Here is an 18,730-nt window from a genome sequence, read left to right on the forward strand (position 1 = left end):
AACCGCACAATAACCCTGGGTTCGGTGTGGGGCGGCGGAGGAGTGAAGTGGACTGCGGTAGTCGTCGTGGGGTTGTGGACCACTGCGGCTGCGGCGGGGACGGAGCCTCTCCGTCGTTTCTAGGTGCCCGCTTCACATACAACACAATACAATCTGTTACCTTGTACTGTACCACGAATGATGTTTTCTAATTCTTCGTGTAAGTCGATTTGGTGTCCCTTGTCGACTTTATTAGTAAACTGCAACTGAAGTGGTAGAAATTATTTCTTAAATCTACAATACAATCGCAGTCCTCAAAACAGTCCATACGACATGGATAAATTTAAGTCACACTTTATTGGTTTACAGACGCCTCAGAAGAGCATCCGCCCGACTTCAAAGCAGGCTCTGAGCCAGAGGGCGACGGCGTGCGCGCCGGGGTCGGGCACCACCGCCGTGCCGGTGTCGGTCCGCTGGTCCGCCGTGGCCGCCGCCGACCGCTCTGCGGCCGCCACCACTGAGGCCAGCCGGTCCACCCAGTCCGGCGTGGCGCCGTGTGACGCCACCAGCTGCTGCCGCCACTCCACTACCGCTGCCGACAGGGGGTCCAGGAAGGTGCCGTCTCCGACCGTTGACATACAAATGCGGAACATTGCGTCTGTACCAAATTCCAAGGCTTCCAACCATTTAGTCTCACAAACATTCACTGGTCCTCCATCTTCGTCGAAGACCTGCCCGAAAGTTCACAGATTTTAGCATAACATATTCCACAGCAAGCATTCGTTGAAAATTTGAGACTGTTATAGCACCAAGTGTATACCAGGTGATTATAATTAAAGCGCAGCTATTCACAGAGATCCAGTGTGGCTGTATTATCGTATGGGAGCGAAACTTGGTAGATCTTCTAATGCGTTACTGCACAACTGATTTATACTGGAAAAAGTCAGTTCCAGTTTTGGCCAGCAGGTGGAAATCTGGCGCTTTGTATGCAAGAAAGATATACAGGGTGGAGAATAACTGTGTCACAAAATGTTAATCCTGGATAGCTGATGCCAGTAGAAACCAAAATTACTAATGTTGTGTACGTCGACAAAGCACCACTTTTAAACTACGGAAACTTGGCGCCACGCGCTCCGATTGGCCGTCGGATTGCCCTGTTGCCGTTCGTCTGTTGACGGGCAGCGCTATGGTTGCCGGTTCACACATAGAAACGTCCCTCGCCCCGTTGCTTCCCCAACGTGATACGCACATTTGTCGAACAGGTCTTGCTGTTTGTCTCCACTTCACGTCAGAGGCATTCATACGTAAGTTTCGCTTCGGAGCACACACGTCACCTGCGATTTAGTTATACAGTAAGCACGGCGGCACAGTATTCGCTTGAAGAACAACGAGATTTCGTTATTGTTTATGGACTAACCGACGGCAATGCGCGTGAAGTTCTACGGTTGTATGAGGAATGGTACCCAGCAAGACGCCATTCACACCCGCAAACGTTTACAGCAATTCACCGACGACTTGGCGAAATAGGGTCGTTAGCGGGATATTATGGTGATGCTGGAAGATCTCGAGCACGACGGGATGCTGCATTTGAAGATACTGTTCTCGAGCACTTCGAGGAAACACCTACAACAAGTACTCGATCGACTGGATACGACATGGGTGTCATTCATCGGCTAGTCTGGGAGGTTTTGAGAGATGACAGCCAGCATCCATTTACTTTCCACCCTGTCCAAGACCTAAATCCTGTAGCGGAGTATGAACACAGCATTTTGGCGGTCGTTTCTGCGACGTGTAGCACGAGATCCCGACTTCCCCGTCATTGTATTGTTTACCGACGAGTGCACCTTTCCTCGGGATAGCCTTTACAACACTCTAAACGTTCATTTCTGGGCAATGGGAGGTCTTCACGTCACGTACGTCCATGGAGAATGATTTTCGCTCAACATATGGGCAGGCATCGTGGGTGACCATCTCATTGGACCGGTCCGTCTACCTCTTCGACCTATTGGGGCAAATTACCTTCACTTGTTGCAAGAAACTCTAAACGACCTGCTGGAAGATGTTCCCCCGGACATACAGCTATGCATGTGGTTGCAGCATGATGGGGCGCCCGCACATAACAGTCGTGCTGTGGGCGGATATTTAAATGATTTCTTCGACTGCCGGGTAATTGGCTGAGGTGCTCGTTGGATATGGCCTCCATGATCACCAGACTTCACGTTACTGGACTTTTTCCTGTGGGAATTATTCAAGGTTCTAGATCACCCACCCGGACGCGAACCACCTAGAAACGAAGAGGAATTAATGGATCGCATTCAACATGCCGCCAACCACATCAGGGCAATGCCAGGAATCTTTGAAAGAGTTCGGCAAAACACTGTTCGGCAAAACACTGTTGCCAAGCTTAGGGGGGTCGCCAGTTCGAGCACCTGGTTTAAGTAAACAATGTCCTGGCTACAAAAAAGGTCCTTTTCATGGTCGACATAATTTGTAAAAGGCTTTCTGTACGCGAACTAATAGCTATTGACGGGTTTGTTCCCGGTACGTCTTATTATGAAACTCACAATTGATGTGTCGGGACCCCGGCGGATTCGCCCCCCAGGCCCCAAGAGTGGAAGGCTGGCGCCTACCACCGAGCGTGCCGGCCACCTTGGCTACACCGCAATCTCCGGCAGGCAAAGCAATCGCGGTCATGCGTTGTCCAGAGCATCCGGCAACAAGGCAATCCCACGGCCAATCGAAGTGCGTGGCGCCAAGTTTCCGTAGTTTAAAAACTGTGTGTTGTCGACCTATACAATAACAGTACTTTGGTTCCTACTGGCTACAGCTATCCGGGGTTAAAATTTTGTGACACAGTTGTTCTCCACCCTGTTTAGAACTATTTCCACTTGTAAGGGGTTAGGAACGGGACGTGGGCAACCAAGCTCAAACAAATGAGAAAGACATAATATTGATTCTATTATTAACTGCCTCTTGCACAGTTTGTTCAGTATGAGCACTGGAGACGTCGACGAGACGCTGCATCCATAAAACGCTGTGATCAACACTTGCTTTCATTAGTTACGGTGGAATCTGAGCAACGTGTTCCTGAATAATGGCCTTCAGATCAAAGGAGCCCGAACATGTCCCTGGTAAACGACTTCTTTTATATGGCCCCAGAGCCAAAAGTCACGTGAATTCAGATTAAGTGATCTTACAGGCCATGCATCTGGAAAACCTCTGGAGATACGTTTGTGGAAGTTTGTGCTTGTGAATACACGCCACACAGTCTCAAACAGCGAGTGCAATGGCTCTTCATGTGTACGTAGTTTTACAGTACCCCCAATTCGGAAGTTCCGTGTAGTCACTGCACACTGTAGCGTAAAATGTGCTTTGTCACTCTGTAGAATATTGCCTCGCCAAATGTCATCAACTTCGATCAGTGCCAGGAACCTAAGAGCAAATTCAGAACGTTGCTGTGGATCACATTTCAGTTGCTGCACCATCTGGATCTTGTATGGGCACCAGTGTAGAACAGACCGAATACGTTCCGTACTGTTGACCATGGGACGGACAAATCTCGTGGCACTGTGCGGGCACTAGCACTACCTGGGCACATACTGTATGGTCAGTTACAGCAACAGCAGCATCTTCAATAACTTCCATAGGGATAGGACGCCTTCCTCTTCCAGATGCCACGCCAAGCTCACCCATGTTTTACAATTTTATTATTACCTTCTTAAAACCAGGTAATAACATTGAGCCTCTCCTCAGACCTTTCAGTCGGCGATACTCTCCCAAAGCAGCTCTGTAATTGCTATAATTCACATAAAACAGTTTCACTAACAGCACAAGGTCTCTCTTCTTGATTGCCACGCTGTTGACTCACATTATGGCTTCTCAAATGACAGTGTGGGTGTCATGCGATCATACAAGCAGTGTACAGTGCCAAATTTCACATGGTGACCACAATTGGAACTAGTTTGTTTTCAGCGTAAATCGGTTCCACATTAATACACTAGAATATCTACCAAGTTTCGCTATCACATGATAATTAAAGCCAACACTAGACTTCCGTGAGTAGCTGCACTTTAATTATAATCACCCAGTATTTCCAGAAGGGAGCTGGAGAGGCGTGAAAGAGGGGGCAGTTACCCCTTCTGGAATCTGGGACATAGGCTATTTATTCATTACAGAATCCTCACACGTTTCCAAATATTATTGTGGTGTTATTAATACCAAATTTTTCATTGACGAATGGAATGTGAAACACGGTGAACTTTAGCAAACACTTCATAACCTGCGTTTGTTTGCTTATCAGGCTATTCACGGTAAATGATACTGGTACCGTTCCCTTGGCACGCCGGCCGGAGTTAGGTTTAAGTAGTTCTAAGTTCTAGGGGACTGTTGACCTGAGAATTTAAGTCCCATAGTGCTCAGAGCCATTTGAACCATTTTTTCCGTTGGCACGGTGTCGATTTCACCACTGTTTCGCAGTCATAAAGGATGCGAACCCTTAAAGAACATTGCCGACAAAGAGTTCCCAAATCTTCCTCTGCGACCTTTTCGTATGGTCCTTACCGAGCTTCAGAAAGGGACCGTCCCTACACTGAGCAAAAGCAGAAGTGGGTGTAGTATACCTGCATCCCGATCTGATGGTTTCTTACATTCGCCTCTCCTGGGTTACGTGTTACCCAAACAACGCAAAAATATAGCTTTCCAAGCAGATTTTATTTAAGTTATAATATGCAAATCATCAATAAGTAATAGAAGCCTTGAAAATAACGAACTAAATCCGTTAAATGACACGTTTTATTCACAACAAAGGGTCATACATGGCGTCAAGGTTTAATAAGTGATTTTGGAGGATTTTTCTGTTTCTTCGGTTTGATGCGTATTAGAGGTATGTTTTATGGCTATTTTTGTAGGTAATCAATGGGGTTTCTTAAAGAGATCTGATTTTTTTTCTTTTTCAGAGTCTTAATTTTCAGTATAAACCCAGCATTGTTGGCTTGTTGAAATTGTATTTTTTTTTTTTTTAACTCAGTGTCAGTGGCAATTAAAATGCTTCCGTCCTCTCACACATTAAGGGTATCATTTTATTGTGAATATTTGCTAAAGGTGTCTTTTTTATCGGGTGACATTATGATGTACGTTCATTGAAATATGTTAAACTTCATGATGTTCAAAGTGCATAACTATATTTTTTTATATACTGTACGCAGCTTTTCAGTGGAATGAGCACATCTTAAGACAGCAACTATTTGTCGAAACTGGTAATGTGAAAGTTATTTGCATACCCAAGCGATCGTGGGGTAATGAATTACAATAGAAGCACTAACAAAGGACGCATGCTACCAATTTACAATGCGTCAGTTAAAAAAAAGATGATGATAACATGAGGTTGTAATTACAGATCATCAAATGATAAACGTGGCATTTATATTCATATAAATAATGTTAAACGATGGGCTTTGCATACGTGCTTACTTTTAAGATATCAGAATAATCTACCTATGGAGTAACATTGAGCCGCTAATTCTCAGAGATACAATGAGTTTTGCATATCTGATGTCAAATGTAAAACTTGCGGCACGACATGCTCCTTACCTTGAACAACTAGCATTCCTGGATAACAGGATATTGCGGAGACATGGCTTATCCACAGCTTGGGGGATGTTTGCAGAATGAATTTTTTCTATGCAGCGGAGTGTGCGCTGATTGGAAACTTCCTGGAGTTTAAACTGTATTCCGTACCTGGACTCGAACCGGTGACCTTTGCCTTTCACAGGCAAGCGCTTTACCAGCTGAGCTACCCAAGGACGACTCACGATCCACCCTCACAGCCAGGGCGTCCCCTACATTCCAAATTTCACGAGGTCTCGCTCCGGGTCACACTTTTAATCTGACGCGAAGTTTCAAACCAGCGCCCCGCCCACGCAGTGTGAAAATTCATTCTGGGAATAAAGATTTAGCTTCTTACTGAAATAAAAAAGCTAATCCTTACAACAGCAACTAAAACCCATAGCAAGTGCTCAAAGACCGCTCGTCTCACTGCATTCACTGCAACGTAATGGACCGACCAGAACTGACGCATGGATTCAGAATCATTTGGCACCATTGCTTGCACACAGATATGTAATTTCTGATCCATCAGTTCTCATCATACTGTACTCCTCGAACTTTAGAGTTCGCAGGCTTGTTGACAGGCTCTTATCTCTAAATTTCTCCCAACAATCCAACACCCTCTCGTCATATTGTGCCGTGCAAACGACTTTTAGACTGTTATTTTTTAGTCTTAAATAAAGTAAAAATCGCTGAAGTTCAAACAATTTGCCAAAATTGCTTATTGTTTTTAATTAAAAATGTCTCCTCTGGCTGCACTGTATTTTATTCTTCCAGACGCATTTCGCCGTTATTCATTTTAAGGCGTCATCAGTGGGCTCTTTAATGATACAGTCATGATACACTTTTGTTTCAAATGAAATGGTTCTGAGCACTATGGGACTCAACTTCTGAGGTCATTAGTCCCCGAGAACTTAGAACTAGTTAAACCTAACTAACCTAAGTACATCACAAACATCCATGCCCGAGGCAGGATTCGAACCTGCGACCGTAGCGGTCTTGCGGTTCCAGACTGCAGCGCCTTTAACCGCACGGCCACTTCGGGCGGCCCACTTTTGTTTCGATATGTATTGTTCGTAGATTGTAAAATAGTTCACTTCTCGCTTTTTATGTAAATAAGTGATTATTTACAGTTTTTCCTGTTCTTAGTTGGCATCCGTGTTTCCCCTCATTTCTTCACCTGTTGGGAGTCGCACTACCGTTCTATTTACGAAAATTGGCATTTTTTCAAGTATCGAATATTTATCTTACCACTTCTCTTTTTTTTGCCCTTGTTGTTGTAATACACTATCAGTATTCTGTCACTAATATTGACATTTGATCGAAAACTGTAATTTCAAGTCGTAAGTACTTTGAGTTCAATGTGTGCCTCATCGTGTTTGGTTTGTTAACGTCTTGAAGTCACAGTTTTCTATCAAATGTCTACATTAGTGACAGAATGCTGATAGTGCATTACAAGAACAAGGGCAAACAAAATTAAAAGTGCGAAGAAAAATGTTCGAAACCTAAAAACGTACCTATTTTCGTAAATAGAGCGGTAGTCCGACCTCTAGCAGGTGAACAGAACGGGGGAAACACAGATACCAACTATGAACGGGAAGAACTGTAAGTAATCACTTATTTACATAAAAAGTGAGAAGTGAACTGTTTTGTAATCTACGAATAATACATATTAAAACAAAGGTGTATCGTACCTATATCATTATACCAGGGTTGTCCAGAAAGTAAGTTTCTATCGGTCGCGAAATAGAAACCACTGGAAAAATCCGGTAAAGTTTTGCACTGTGTTGGGCAGTGTCTCTAGTACGCCAATCGATCGTGTCGCGTTGCTCTTTTCAGTTTTGAGTGAACAGTGAGCACGTAAAGATGCGTAGGGAATAGCGTCTCTCGCCAAGTACGAGGGCCTGGTCAGAGATTTCGCCTGTGTCATGCAGCCCACATAACACAACGGTCGAGCAGTTCCTTCTTCATGCCAATTCTCGGCAGCACACTGCAGGGGCAATGTAGACGCTCCTGCAGCGTTTCCGATGAGAAGTGTTTGATCACCCATTACACAGTCCTGAGTCTCATCTCTGCTCACAAGAGCCGCTGGCTATGAAAACAAATTTTTTCCACAGACAACGAGCTGCAGACCAGTGCAGATAACTGGCCGAAAGCAAAGGCGGCTGCTTTCTATGACGAGGATATTGGAAAATTGATACAACACTACGACAAAACTCGAAGTTGGAGCAGCGACTATGTAGAGAAGTAGGTGGAAGCTGTACCTAACTGTTGCAAATAAAACGTTTCTGGTTTTCAATGTGGTTTCCATTTCATAACCAATCGGAACTTACTTTCTAGACAAGAGAGAATAAAATGCAGTGGGGCAAGAGAAGACGTTTTTATTTTCAAAACAAATATTTCTGTGCTTGCTGCGGTGGATAGCCACGCAAACAAACTCGTGCCTAACAACTGTGTGTCAAGAACTTTGGTCACCTGTCGGTGGTTTGAACGACTCAGTCCCTCGTACTATCTACAGCGAAAAATCTCTTTTAATTAGGATTAGGATAGTGGTAGTTCCCGTTACTTCTAGCTGATGCAGTCTCAATAAATCCAAGGCGTGACTATAGCCAACAGCAGCAGTTGCGACGACTAAGTCCTGTAAACGACATCAGGAAACGACGACAAAGCCTAAGGGCTCTACGATCGCTTGAGCCAATAAAGGAAGAGGTAAGGGAGGTGGATACAAGCCTATCTAAGAAGAACGAGGAGAAAAGTGTCGCGCTCTGATCCGCCGCCATGCTGTCTGGAGGCAGCAAAATATTACTGGGCCCAACATTGTGGTTGATGTGGTACTGAACATACAGAGAAACTTTAGTGCGCTTAAAACTACCCGATGTTAACGTGTGTCATTTGGCGCTGCTGTGTTGCGACATCGGCTAGCACGGTTAGAGGCGGTACGCAATCACAGCGGATCACTTCGCAAATGTTGAAATGCTATTCATGTAACACGGAGTGATGTTGTTAGCTGCTGCCATGAGATACGGCGGGAACTCGAGATGCTTTGTCCGCAGCTGATTTTAAACGACTAATGACAGAATTACGGCAGACAACTTGTTTTATAATCCTGAATCTACTCTCGCGTTCTAACCTGACCACAACCTCATGGTGTTCAATGTAACCGAGAAAACGGCTGTCAGTAACCTGCGGCAGAACCATTAATCACGCTCGATTTGCCCTCGGCGATTAAATCTGACCTGTACGATCAAACTAGAGGCAACAAAAATTCAGTTTCAGCGCTAAAAGCGAGCTGTAATTTCTCGCTTTTGTAGCAAAGCTGTCGTGGGTGGAACTCATTTACAGGTTACAGGCGACACAGGCAGATTCCAAACGAAAATATAATGATAGGTAGAAAAGAGAGAGAAAATAAAAAAGTCAATACGCTGTTAAAAGTTGAAAATGAGGCGACAAAGGATTAAAAATAAAAAATTGTGTTGAAACCAATTAATTGAAGCTAATAATAAACAGAATCATTTTGATAAAGATTTTGTCATCCAACAGGATCGCAACCCACGACCATCTGCACCACTGCGCTATGAAATACCTTCACATTAATTGTTATATTGCCGGCCGCGGTGGTCTAGCGGTTCTAGGCGCTCAGTCCGGAGCCGCGCGACTGCTACGGTCGCAGGTCAAATCCTGCCTCGGGCATGGATGTGTGTGATGTCCTTAGGTTAGTTAGGTTTAAGTAGTTCTAAGTTCTAGGGAACTGATGACCATAGATGTTAAGTTCCATAATGCTCAGAGCCATTTGAACCAATTGTTATATTGATTCATCTCTACAACCAGCTGCAATGATCGTTTGCTTTTGTTCGGTTTCAAGCCATGTCGTATGAAGTTTATTTACCGTAAGCCGATCTCTGTGACGACAATATTTCAATATGTGAAGCAGAATCAAATTTGGGCGGAAGGTTGGCAGCCCTGCAGCCAGGCGGACGCGCGTGTACGAAACTCTCACTAAGTTAAGCGATTAATATTGAAATAAGAGCTAATTTAGTTAATATTACATTTTAGACTAGTGCATTTACTTGTTATCTAATCTATCTATTATAGGTTTCGCTTTCCTAAACGTAATTACATCGAAAAGGAAGTATTTCATAAAGGCCGGCAGTCACGAGTTTGTTTACAAACTTAGGCGTAAATTTCGTACGAGCGTGGATATTTGTTTTTGACTAGACTTAGCGCTTCAAGGTTAAATTAATTCGTGTCTCTCAACCATAATTTGTGTGGTTAATTAAAAGTTTCTGAAGCAAGATTATAAGTTTGTTTACATTAGCGTTTAGTTACGTATTAGTACAGGTTACGAAACTATTGTGTTGTTGAAGTTATTTTCTGCTTTTGTGTTACGTTTTACTATCAAACCATGTGTGACAAGTGCGGTAGTTGCCGCAGAAATTTGAAAGAGGGGGTGTTCTGTATAGACTGCAGGTTGTGCTTTCATTGGGTCGAGTGCAGCGGAGAGGAAACGAGGGTAGATAATGAGGCTCTTCCATGGCAGTGTAGGTTATGTAGAAAGGACAGAAAAATCGCGGAACCGGAGGCAAAGACTTGTGCCCCTAACGCTGAATTAGAAATCGCGAATTTGGAATTATGTAAACTAAGGGAGGAAAAGGACTCTGGGCGCTGGGAAAAGGTAGCAAGCAAAGGGCGAAAAAGGGAAACAATTGATAGAACTTCTGAAATTCAGTTAGCAAATCAGTTTGGCTTGCTATGTGAAGTAGTGGAGGAAGGGCCTCATTCAGATGTAGCTGAATGTAGGTTGAAGCAGAATACTAGCTTAAAGAAAAAAAGACAGGTCGGGATCAAACCAGAATAGGAAAAGAAAAATTCTGCATACAGGTAGCAGTCATGGGAGGGATGTGGGCCAACAGCTTCAGGAGAAATTAGGGACAGAGTACCACGTCACAAGTTTTGTGAAACCAAGCGCTAGCCTTAGCCAGGTGACAGAAAACTTAGGTCAGCAAGGAAGATCAGGTAATTATAGTTGGGGGAGCAGGAAACAGCCTGGCTATGAATCCAAGATATAGTATTAGGAGTGACCTGGTAAAATAGGAGCAGAAACTGGGCACACGAATGTGGGTTTTGTGGAGGTCTTTCAGCGCTATGATCAGCCTTGGGTAAACACTGCTGTAAGGCGTGTTAACACTGAGCTAAACGGGATGCTTCAGACACCAGCAAAGTCTCACATGAGCGTTCTTCCAGTTGATGCTATTGGTAGGTGGGGCTACACTACACATGGCCTGCACCGTAATAGGAAGGGGAAAGATAAGTTAGCTTCTCTATTACCAGATACTGTAAGGGGGGCCACAGTCACACAAGGGGTCATCCCTGTGATTATTGGGACCAGGCAGACAGGTTTTTTAGGTTAAAGCCAAATTCCAGACAGACAACAACCAAGGAAAATAGAAGAAAAGAAACTTCATGCACAGCAAATAGGGATAAAGCTAAGGGTGGTACCAACTTACTTCACCAAAATATCAAGGGAATAAAATATAAAGTAGATGAGCTGATAATGTGTTTAGATAATCTCAAAAATAAGAATGAGATTGATGTACTTTGTCTGTCTGAGCACCCTGTAACTGTGGGGATGGAAAATGTCAGTATAAATGGGTATAATTTAGCATATTACGCTTTTAGATCTGGTATGGATAAAGGAGGAGTTGCCATTTTCATAAAACAAGAGTATAAACACAGAACTGTTGAAGTAAGCAAATTTTGTGTTGATCAGCACTTTGAGGTTTGTGCACGTGAACTTCAGCTAGATAATGTTGTGTTGATATTAGCAACAGTGTACAGGTCTAGGAGAAAAAAAGTTTGACTCCATATTTTGCTGTCTTTCAGACAGAAAGAAGAAGTTATTAATCTGTGGTGATTTCAGTGTTAACTTTCTAAACAATTCTGATAGGAAAAGTGAACTAGAAGTGTTGTTAACAACATATAACTTAGAATCAGTGATCAATTTCCCTACACGTATAGCTCAGGACAGCAAGAGGATGTGGAACAAACACATGCTTTCCCTGTGGTAAATGGATTATCTGACCATGATGCACAACTGATTAACTTACAAAACCTAACAGGCTGTACACTTCAGAAACCATTAAGTAAAAGTGTGATGGTGCTCAACCCGCTATCTATAGATGACTTCAGAGAAAGTTTAGGACATGTAAACTGGGAAGATGTATATAATGAGCCAAATGCTAATGATAAACGCAGCATATTTCTTGATAAATTTATATTCCTTTGTGAACATTGTTTTCCAAAGATAATTACTAAATGCAACACCACAAACTTTTCAAAGAAACCTTGGATTACTACAGGCATTAAAGTGTCTTCAAAAAGAAAAAAGAAAACTGTATGAGACAGCAAGAACTAGTAAAGATCCAGGGCGCTAACGTTCGTCAACAACAACATAGGCGCCCGAGTCATAGCGTGATTCAAAGAGGTGAAAACGCCACGGTATCTGCAGTCAACCAATCACACCGATCGTTCGTGTTGGACCTCTCTTCAGGTGAGAAGTTTCTGATCGACACAGGTTCAGAAGTCAGTGTTTATCCAAGAAAGAGAGGTGATATACTCACGACAACAACGCAACATGTGCTGACTGCGGCAAACAATTCCAGAATATCTACCTATGGTGAGAAACAGTTGCCATTGCATCTGAATTCCAACTTCCATCCAAAATGGACTTTTGTGGTTGCTGATGTGCCGAGTCCTATAATTGGAGCGGACTTTTTACGGAACTACCGACTTATGCCCGACCTGGTTAACCGTTGTTTGGTGACAGTTCCCACAGAAGGGATATTGCCTACTGCGTCTTCCGCGTCGGTTCAAGTGCAGTGCGATGTGCCCGTGTCTTTCCGCACGAAGATTTCCGGCTCCTCTACCGTGTCATCCGCGTCGGGATATTGTGATACGATTTCGTACCCGCAACTAAGCGGAGCGCACACATGTGCGTCACGCAAGACGACACCCGAGAGTCGTAACGATTCGTATACTGTAGGCAATATCAGAGCACTGTCGGAGGAATCACTTTTTCGTAAACTGCTTCAAGACTTTCCAGCACTTACCGAACCCGTCAACGCAACCAGGAAATGCAGACACAATACTCAACACCACATCAGCAAGACACAAGGTCAACCCGTTGCCTTCCGCCCGCGGCGTCTGCCTCCAGAGAAGCTGCTCGCGGCGCGAGCTGAGTTCGACAGACTTCTAAAAACAGGTATTGTAAGTAGGTCCGATAGTTCATGGGCATCTCCAATTCACATGGTCCGTAAAAAAGATAATTCATGGAGAGTATGTGGAGACGACAGGGCGCTCAATGCCCGCACAATTCCCGACCGCTACCCAGTACCCAATGTGACTGATTTTAACAGTACGATTAGCAATGCCAAAATATTTAGTGTGATTGATTGCGCCAAAGCATTTTCACAGATTCCCATGGCTCCATCTGACATTAAAAAAACAGCAGTTATCACACCATTCGGTTTCTTTGAGTACAATTTTATGCCATTTGGCCTCAGAAACGCTGCCCAAACATGGCAAAGATTCATGCATGAGGTGCTTCGAGAATTACCATTCGTATTTTGTTATATGGACGACATTTTAGTATTCTCTGGTTCTGCATATCAGCATGTCGAACATCTGCGGCAGCTTTTCCGCCGTCTGACAGAGTATGGCATAATTGTTAACGAAACAAAGTGCACGTTTGGAAAACGCGAGGTTAAGTTCCTGGGATATTTGGTTTCAGCAGCAGGCCTGTCACCTTTGCCTGAGCGGGTTGAAGCAGTACAACAGATGCCCCTTCCCACACCTTACAAAGGACTTCGCAGATTTTTAGGCATGCTCAACTATTACAGACGTCACTTACCTAAATTAGCTCCCGCCCAAGAGCCACTCACATCGTTACTTGCAGGTAAAAATACAACAGGAAATCGTATAATTCCATGGAGTCCAGATGCTGAAGCAGCTTTCCATGACTTAAAGAAATGTCTTTCTCGGGCAACACTACTGGGACATCCAATATTGAGCGCTCCTTTAGCGGTCATGGTTGATGCGAGCCAAACAGCGGTGGGTGCAGCGCTACAGCAAGAAGTTGATGGCAGATGCCAGCCGCTCGCATTTTTCTCTAAAAACCTGACTCGACAGCAGCAAAAATGGAGTGCTATTGACCGTGAGTTGCTTGCTATTTACTTAGCCATAAAGCATTTTCGCACGTCTGTCGAAGGGAGGCACTTTGCAATTTTTACCGATCACAAGCCGTTAGTAGCTATATTTCAACGAGACACAGAGCTCAATTCACCACGTCAGTGCAGGCAAGTCGAGTACATTGCACAGTTCACAACTGACGTGCGTCACATTTCAGGAAAAGACAACCTGGTCGCAGATTGCCTGTCTAGGAATTGTGCCAGTTTAAATTCAATTCGTTGGACCGAGTTAGCATCTAAACAACGAGAAGATCCTTTCTTGCGCCGTCTAATAGAGGAACAGAGAGCTGCGCTGCAGCTCAGGCGTGTGTCTGTCCCAAATGTTCCAGACGGAATTTGGTGTGATGTAGCAAAAGGAAAGGAGTGACCTTACATACCAGAACAATATCGTCGCGAGATTTATAGTGCACTACATAACCTATCACATCCAGGAGTACGAGCTACAGCCAAGTTAGTTTCCTCCAAAGTAGTGTGGCCTGGAATACAAAAAGATTGTCGTGCATGGGCGCGTGCATGCCTAACATGCCAGCGTAATTAAATCAGCAGACATGTCTTTGCACCTATTGCTGACTTCCCGACGCCATCTGCAAGATTTTCACATATACATGTGGCCATTGTGGACCCGCTATCATGCTCTTCAGAACAACGCTATTTGCTCACAATCATTGATCGTTTTACCAGGTGGCCAGAAGTAGTTGTAATACAAGACATTTCTGCGGAATCGGTTGCAAAAGCACTGTTGCATTCATGGTTCTCCAGGTTTGGCGTTCCGCAAAACATAACAACAGATCGCGGAAGGCAGTTTGAAAGCCAACTTTTCAATGAACTTTTACTACTGTGCGGGTGCAACCACCTACGCACCACAAGCTATCATCCATCTAGTAATGGAATGGTGGAACGACTACACCGCACGCTCAAAGCTGCATTAATGTGTAGTTCCACGTCATGGCCTGAAGCACTACCGCTGGTCCTACTCGGATTGAGAACGGCCGTGAAGGAGGACTTACAATGCTCTTCCGCAGAATTGGTTTATGGTGAGCAATTGAGGGTTTCTGGAGAATTTATCGTTCCAGCATCTACACAGCCGTTCGCCCCTGAGCTATGCACGCAATTCGTGAGACAACTCAGCGTTAGAATGAGAAACATCAAACCCACTAACCCTGTCAGACATGGAGACCGGAGAGTGTTTGTACATAAAGACCTGCAAGCAATGTCCCACGTGTGGCTTAGGGATGATACGGTGCGCCCGCCGCTTGTCTCGCCTTACTCTGGACCATACAGGGTAATCACAAGAGGAAGCCACAGCTTCAAAATCGATAAGGGTGGTAAAGAAGAGACAGTCTCAATTGAGCGGCTTAAACCTGCTTACACCGAAGAGGGTACACTCCTTCCTCGGTCTGCAAAATCACCCTCAAACGTGGAGGCCAAAGAAACAGCAGATAGTCTCGCCGAGCCCTCGGTTTCAGAAGAGGACAACGAAGCAGCAAGTGCAGAACAGGAGCAGTCATTGCCTGCACCAGATGTTTTCACGAGATCTGGTAGAAAAATCAAGTGCAAGCTTCCCCACATACCTGGTACATCCGGTTTCAAAAGGAGGGGGGCTGATGTGGCGACGTCATTTATCCACTGCGCCAAAAACAGCGGGTGAAAGCTGCAGCTGATAGATATTTATCTTTGCCGTAGTCGGCTTGGCTACGAGTTGTTTATTCTTGTTAGTTTTTGATCTGTGCTTGGAAAATAAAATGTTGTTCTCATCTCATGATAAAGCTGTTACTTCATAAAATATAACATACTGAGAAAAGTTGTAAGGAAATCAAGAAATATGTATGTTAGAGAAGAAATTAACAACTCCAGCAATAAAATCAAATCAATATGGAATGTTGTTAGAAGGGAGACAGGAAAAGTAATCACTGGGGTAGGTAGTGTTACTGTTAAAGAGAATGAGACCATCTTAACCAACAGTACACAGGTAGCCAATGTATTTAACAATCACTTCGGAAGTGTAGGAGAAAAAATTGGTGAGAATAGTTCAAAAGAAAAAGCCAGGCAGTACATGAAAAAAGTTTTGAAAAATTTTACTCAGATTAAGTTTCATCTAACAACTTCTTGTGAAATAAGGAAAATTATTAAATCTTTGAAAAATAAATGTTCTGTTGGAGTAGATGACATCTCTAACAAGTTATTAAAACAATGTGGAGCAATTACAGCTTGTGTTTTGAGTCACATATGTAATGCTTCACTGACTGAGCGTATTTTTCCAGACAGGTTAAAATATGCCAATGTCGGGCCTCTCTACAAGAAGGGGGAAACCACAGGTGTCAATAATTACCGGCCTGTATCCTTGCTTACAGCATTTTCAAAAATCTTTGAGAAAGTAATGTACTCAAGAGTGGTTAGCCATCTAAACAGTAATGGGATACTTAGTAAATCACAGTTCGGATTTCAGAAACGCTGTTCCACTGAGACAGCAATATACAACTTCACTGTCCACATAATAGAGTCTTTAAATAGTAAAGTGTCACCAGTATGAATATTCTGTGACTTATCCAAAGCATTTGATTGTGTGAACCATGGCATCATGTTAGAGAAATGATAATTCTATGGTAAAAGTGGAACAGCATATGAGTGGTTTAAGTCATATGTACAGAACAGGGAGCAAAAAGTCTCTCTAAATGCTTCAAGTGATTCAAAGGAGTTTGCCACTTCATCTAACTGGGGTGACATTACATTAGGTGTTCCACAAGATTCGATCATGGGTCCCCTCCTGTTCTTGATATATGTGAATGACCTCCCTTCTTACGTGAAATAAGATGCTGAACTGACACTGTTTGCTGATGATACAAGCATAATTATTAATCCAGTAAAAGAAAGTCCGATAGAAAATGATACAAATAAGATCTTTGGAAAAGTTATTAACTGGTTTTCTGCGAATGGGCTTGCTCTGAACTTCGAAAAAACACAGTACATCCAATTTTCTGCTGCAAAAAGTATAATTCCTTCAATAAACATAACACATCAAAAGAAATCAGTAGACAGGGTAGAACATACTAAGTTTTTGGGTGTACATATAGATGAGAATCTTAACTGGAAAATTCATATTTTGGATCTCCTAAAGCGACTAGGTTCAGCAACTTTTGCAATCAGAATAATTGCCAATTTTGAGGATGTAGAAATTAGTAAGCTAACATACTTTGCATACTTCCACTCTCTGGTGTCATACAGAATAAAATTCTGGGGAAACTCAACACTTAGGCAAAAGGTATTCACTGTTCAAAAGAAAGTAGTTAGAATAATGTGTGAGGTTCATAGTCGCACATCTTGTAAGCATCAGTTTAAAAAGTTAGCAATTCTTACAACTGCTTCACTGTACATTTACTCAGTAATGAAACTTTTTCTCACCAACCTGGGCCAGCTGAAAATCAACAGCGACATTCATGATGACAATACCAGAAAAAAGAAAGACCTACACTATCCTTTACTTAACCTACCTTTGGCACAGAAAGGGGTAAAATATGCTGCTATAAAATTTTTTGATAAAGTACCAGATGAAATAAAATGTCTGACAGACAGCAGTAGTAGTTTCAAAAACAAATTGAAACCATATCTACTTGACAACTCCTTCTATACCATAGATGAATTCTTGAATATGAGTAAATAAATCTGGAGATACAATAAATGCATTTTGTGCCATTTAAAGGAATGGGATAGATAACAGAAATATTTAGGTATAACACTGTAATGTAAACAAAAAAACTTGTTTCTGTGCGAATTTCTTGTGTATTTGACACATTCCACATCATAACGGTTTTTCCGTGCTATTGATCAATGGAACACGTAAATAACCAACGAATCCAGTTGTTTATGGTTAGTCGCGTTTACGAAATGTGTGTTATTTAGTTGCCATCGTTTTCTGTGCGCTGTTTTGGGTGTTATTCATGTGTGCTGAAATGTGAATTCGGAGTCCAAACGAAACAAGAAGAAAGAGGCAGACAAGGAATTGGAAGTGAACTGACCGTTTGTTGTGGCAGTTTCGCAACGCGAACAGTTCGGGCGTGACGTTGAACACTCTTACTAGGGGGAAACACCGCCAGCAAGTGAACTGTCAACTATCAAGTGAGTCTGATCAGACTATAGATACATTCCGACAACAGCAAAGTGTGTGTGTGTGTGTGTGTGTGTGTGTGTGTGTGTGTGTGTGTGTGTGTGTACATTTCAGACTACAGATAAGGGAAATAGTGAGGCTAAACAAGACAATAAGCTACCTCACTGTTTTCTGGGGGTCACTGACCTTAACATTTTTCATAAGCAAAAGTAGTAGAGGTATTAGTGTTAGTGTTAGTAACGTAAGTTTCAGTAGTAATCGTTACTGTAGAAAATCAAGGTAACAGAGGCAGTAACGACATCTTTTAATACTTGCAATACTTGTCTTGAATGTTATTGTAGTAGCAGCATACGTTTTCGTGATAGAACTAACAGCAGTAGGGGATAAACATAATTGTGAAATTAGCCAAATAGTTCAAAACAATGAAATCCAGGGCTCTTTCACTGTCTTAGTAAAGGAACAAGTGATTGAGAGAAGAAAATAAATGCCATAGGGCAACCGCATCTTGAATAGCGGATAGGTAGTCATTAAATGTTAAATCGATGGCAGTAGAAAAAAAAAAGAGAATATGAAAAAATAGTGTGATAGTCACTGTTAATTTAGTTCAATATTCAGAATAAAAAAATTATTATAAATATTCATATAAATTTAATTTTATGCCTACCCCTCCCCCCATTGTTGTCTTGAAGAAAGTGGACTACAGTAGAAAAGTACGAGGGACATTCGACAGTCTAAGAGACAAACTGATGCAGAAAAGAAAGTAGTGTGTGTACAAAATGGGGCTTTTATTACTTCCCAACAC

General features: G+C 42.9%; 1 protein-coding gene across 1 annotated transcript in view; it reads right to left on the reverse strand.

The window, feature by feature from the left end:
* Nucleotides 1–353: 353 nt before the first annotated feature.
* LOC126176400 (triokinase/FMN cyclase-like) overlaps nucleotides 354–18,730 on the reverse strand; it is a 60,819-nt gene continuing 42,442 nt past the window's right edge. Inside the window, exon 2 of the mRNA XM_049923557.1 lies at nucleotides 354–710. Within this exon, the coding sequence (XP_049779514.1) occupies nucleotides 354–710 (357 nt within the window). The remainder of the gene's footprint in view (nucleotides 711–18,730) is intronic.

The sequence above is a fragment of the Schistocerca cancellata genome, chromosome 3, assembly GCF_023864275.1.
Source record: "Schistocerca cancellata isolate TAMUIC-IGC-003103 chromosome 3, iqSchCanc2.1, whole genome shotgun sequence".
NCBI classification, from domain to species: domain Eukaryota; kingdom Metazoa; phylum Arthropoda; class Insecta; order Orthoptera; family Acrididae; genus Schistocerca; species Schistocerca cancellata.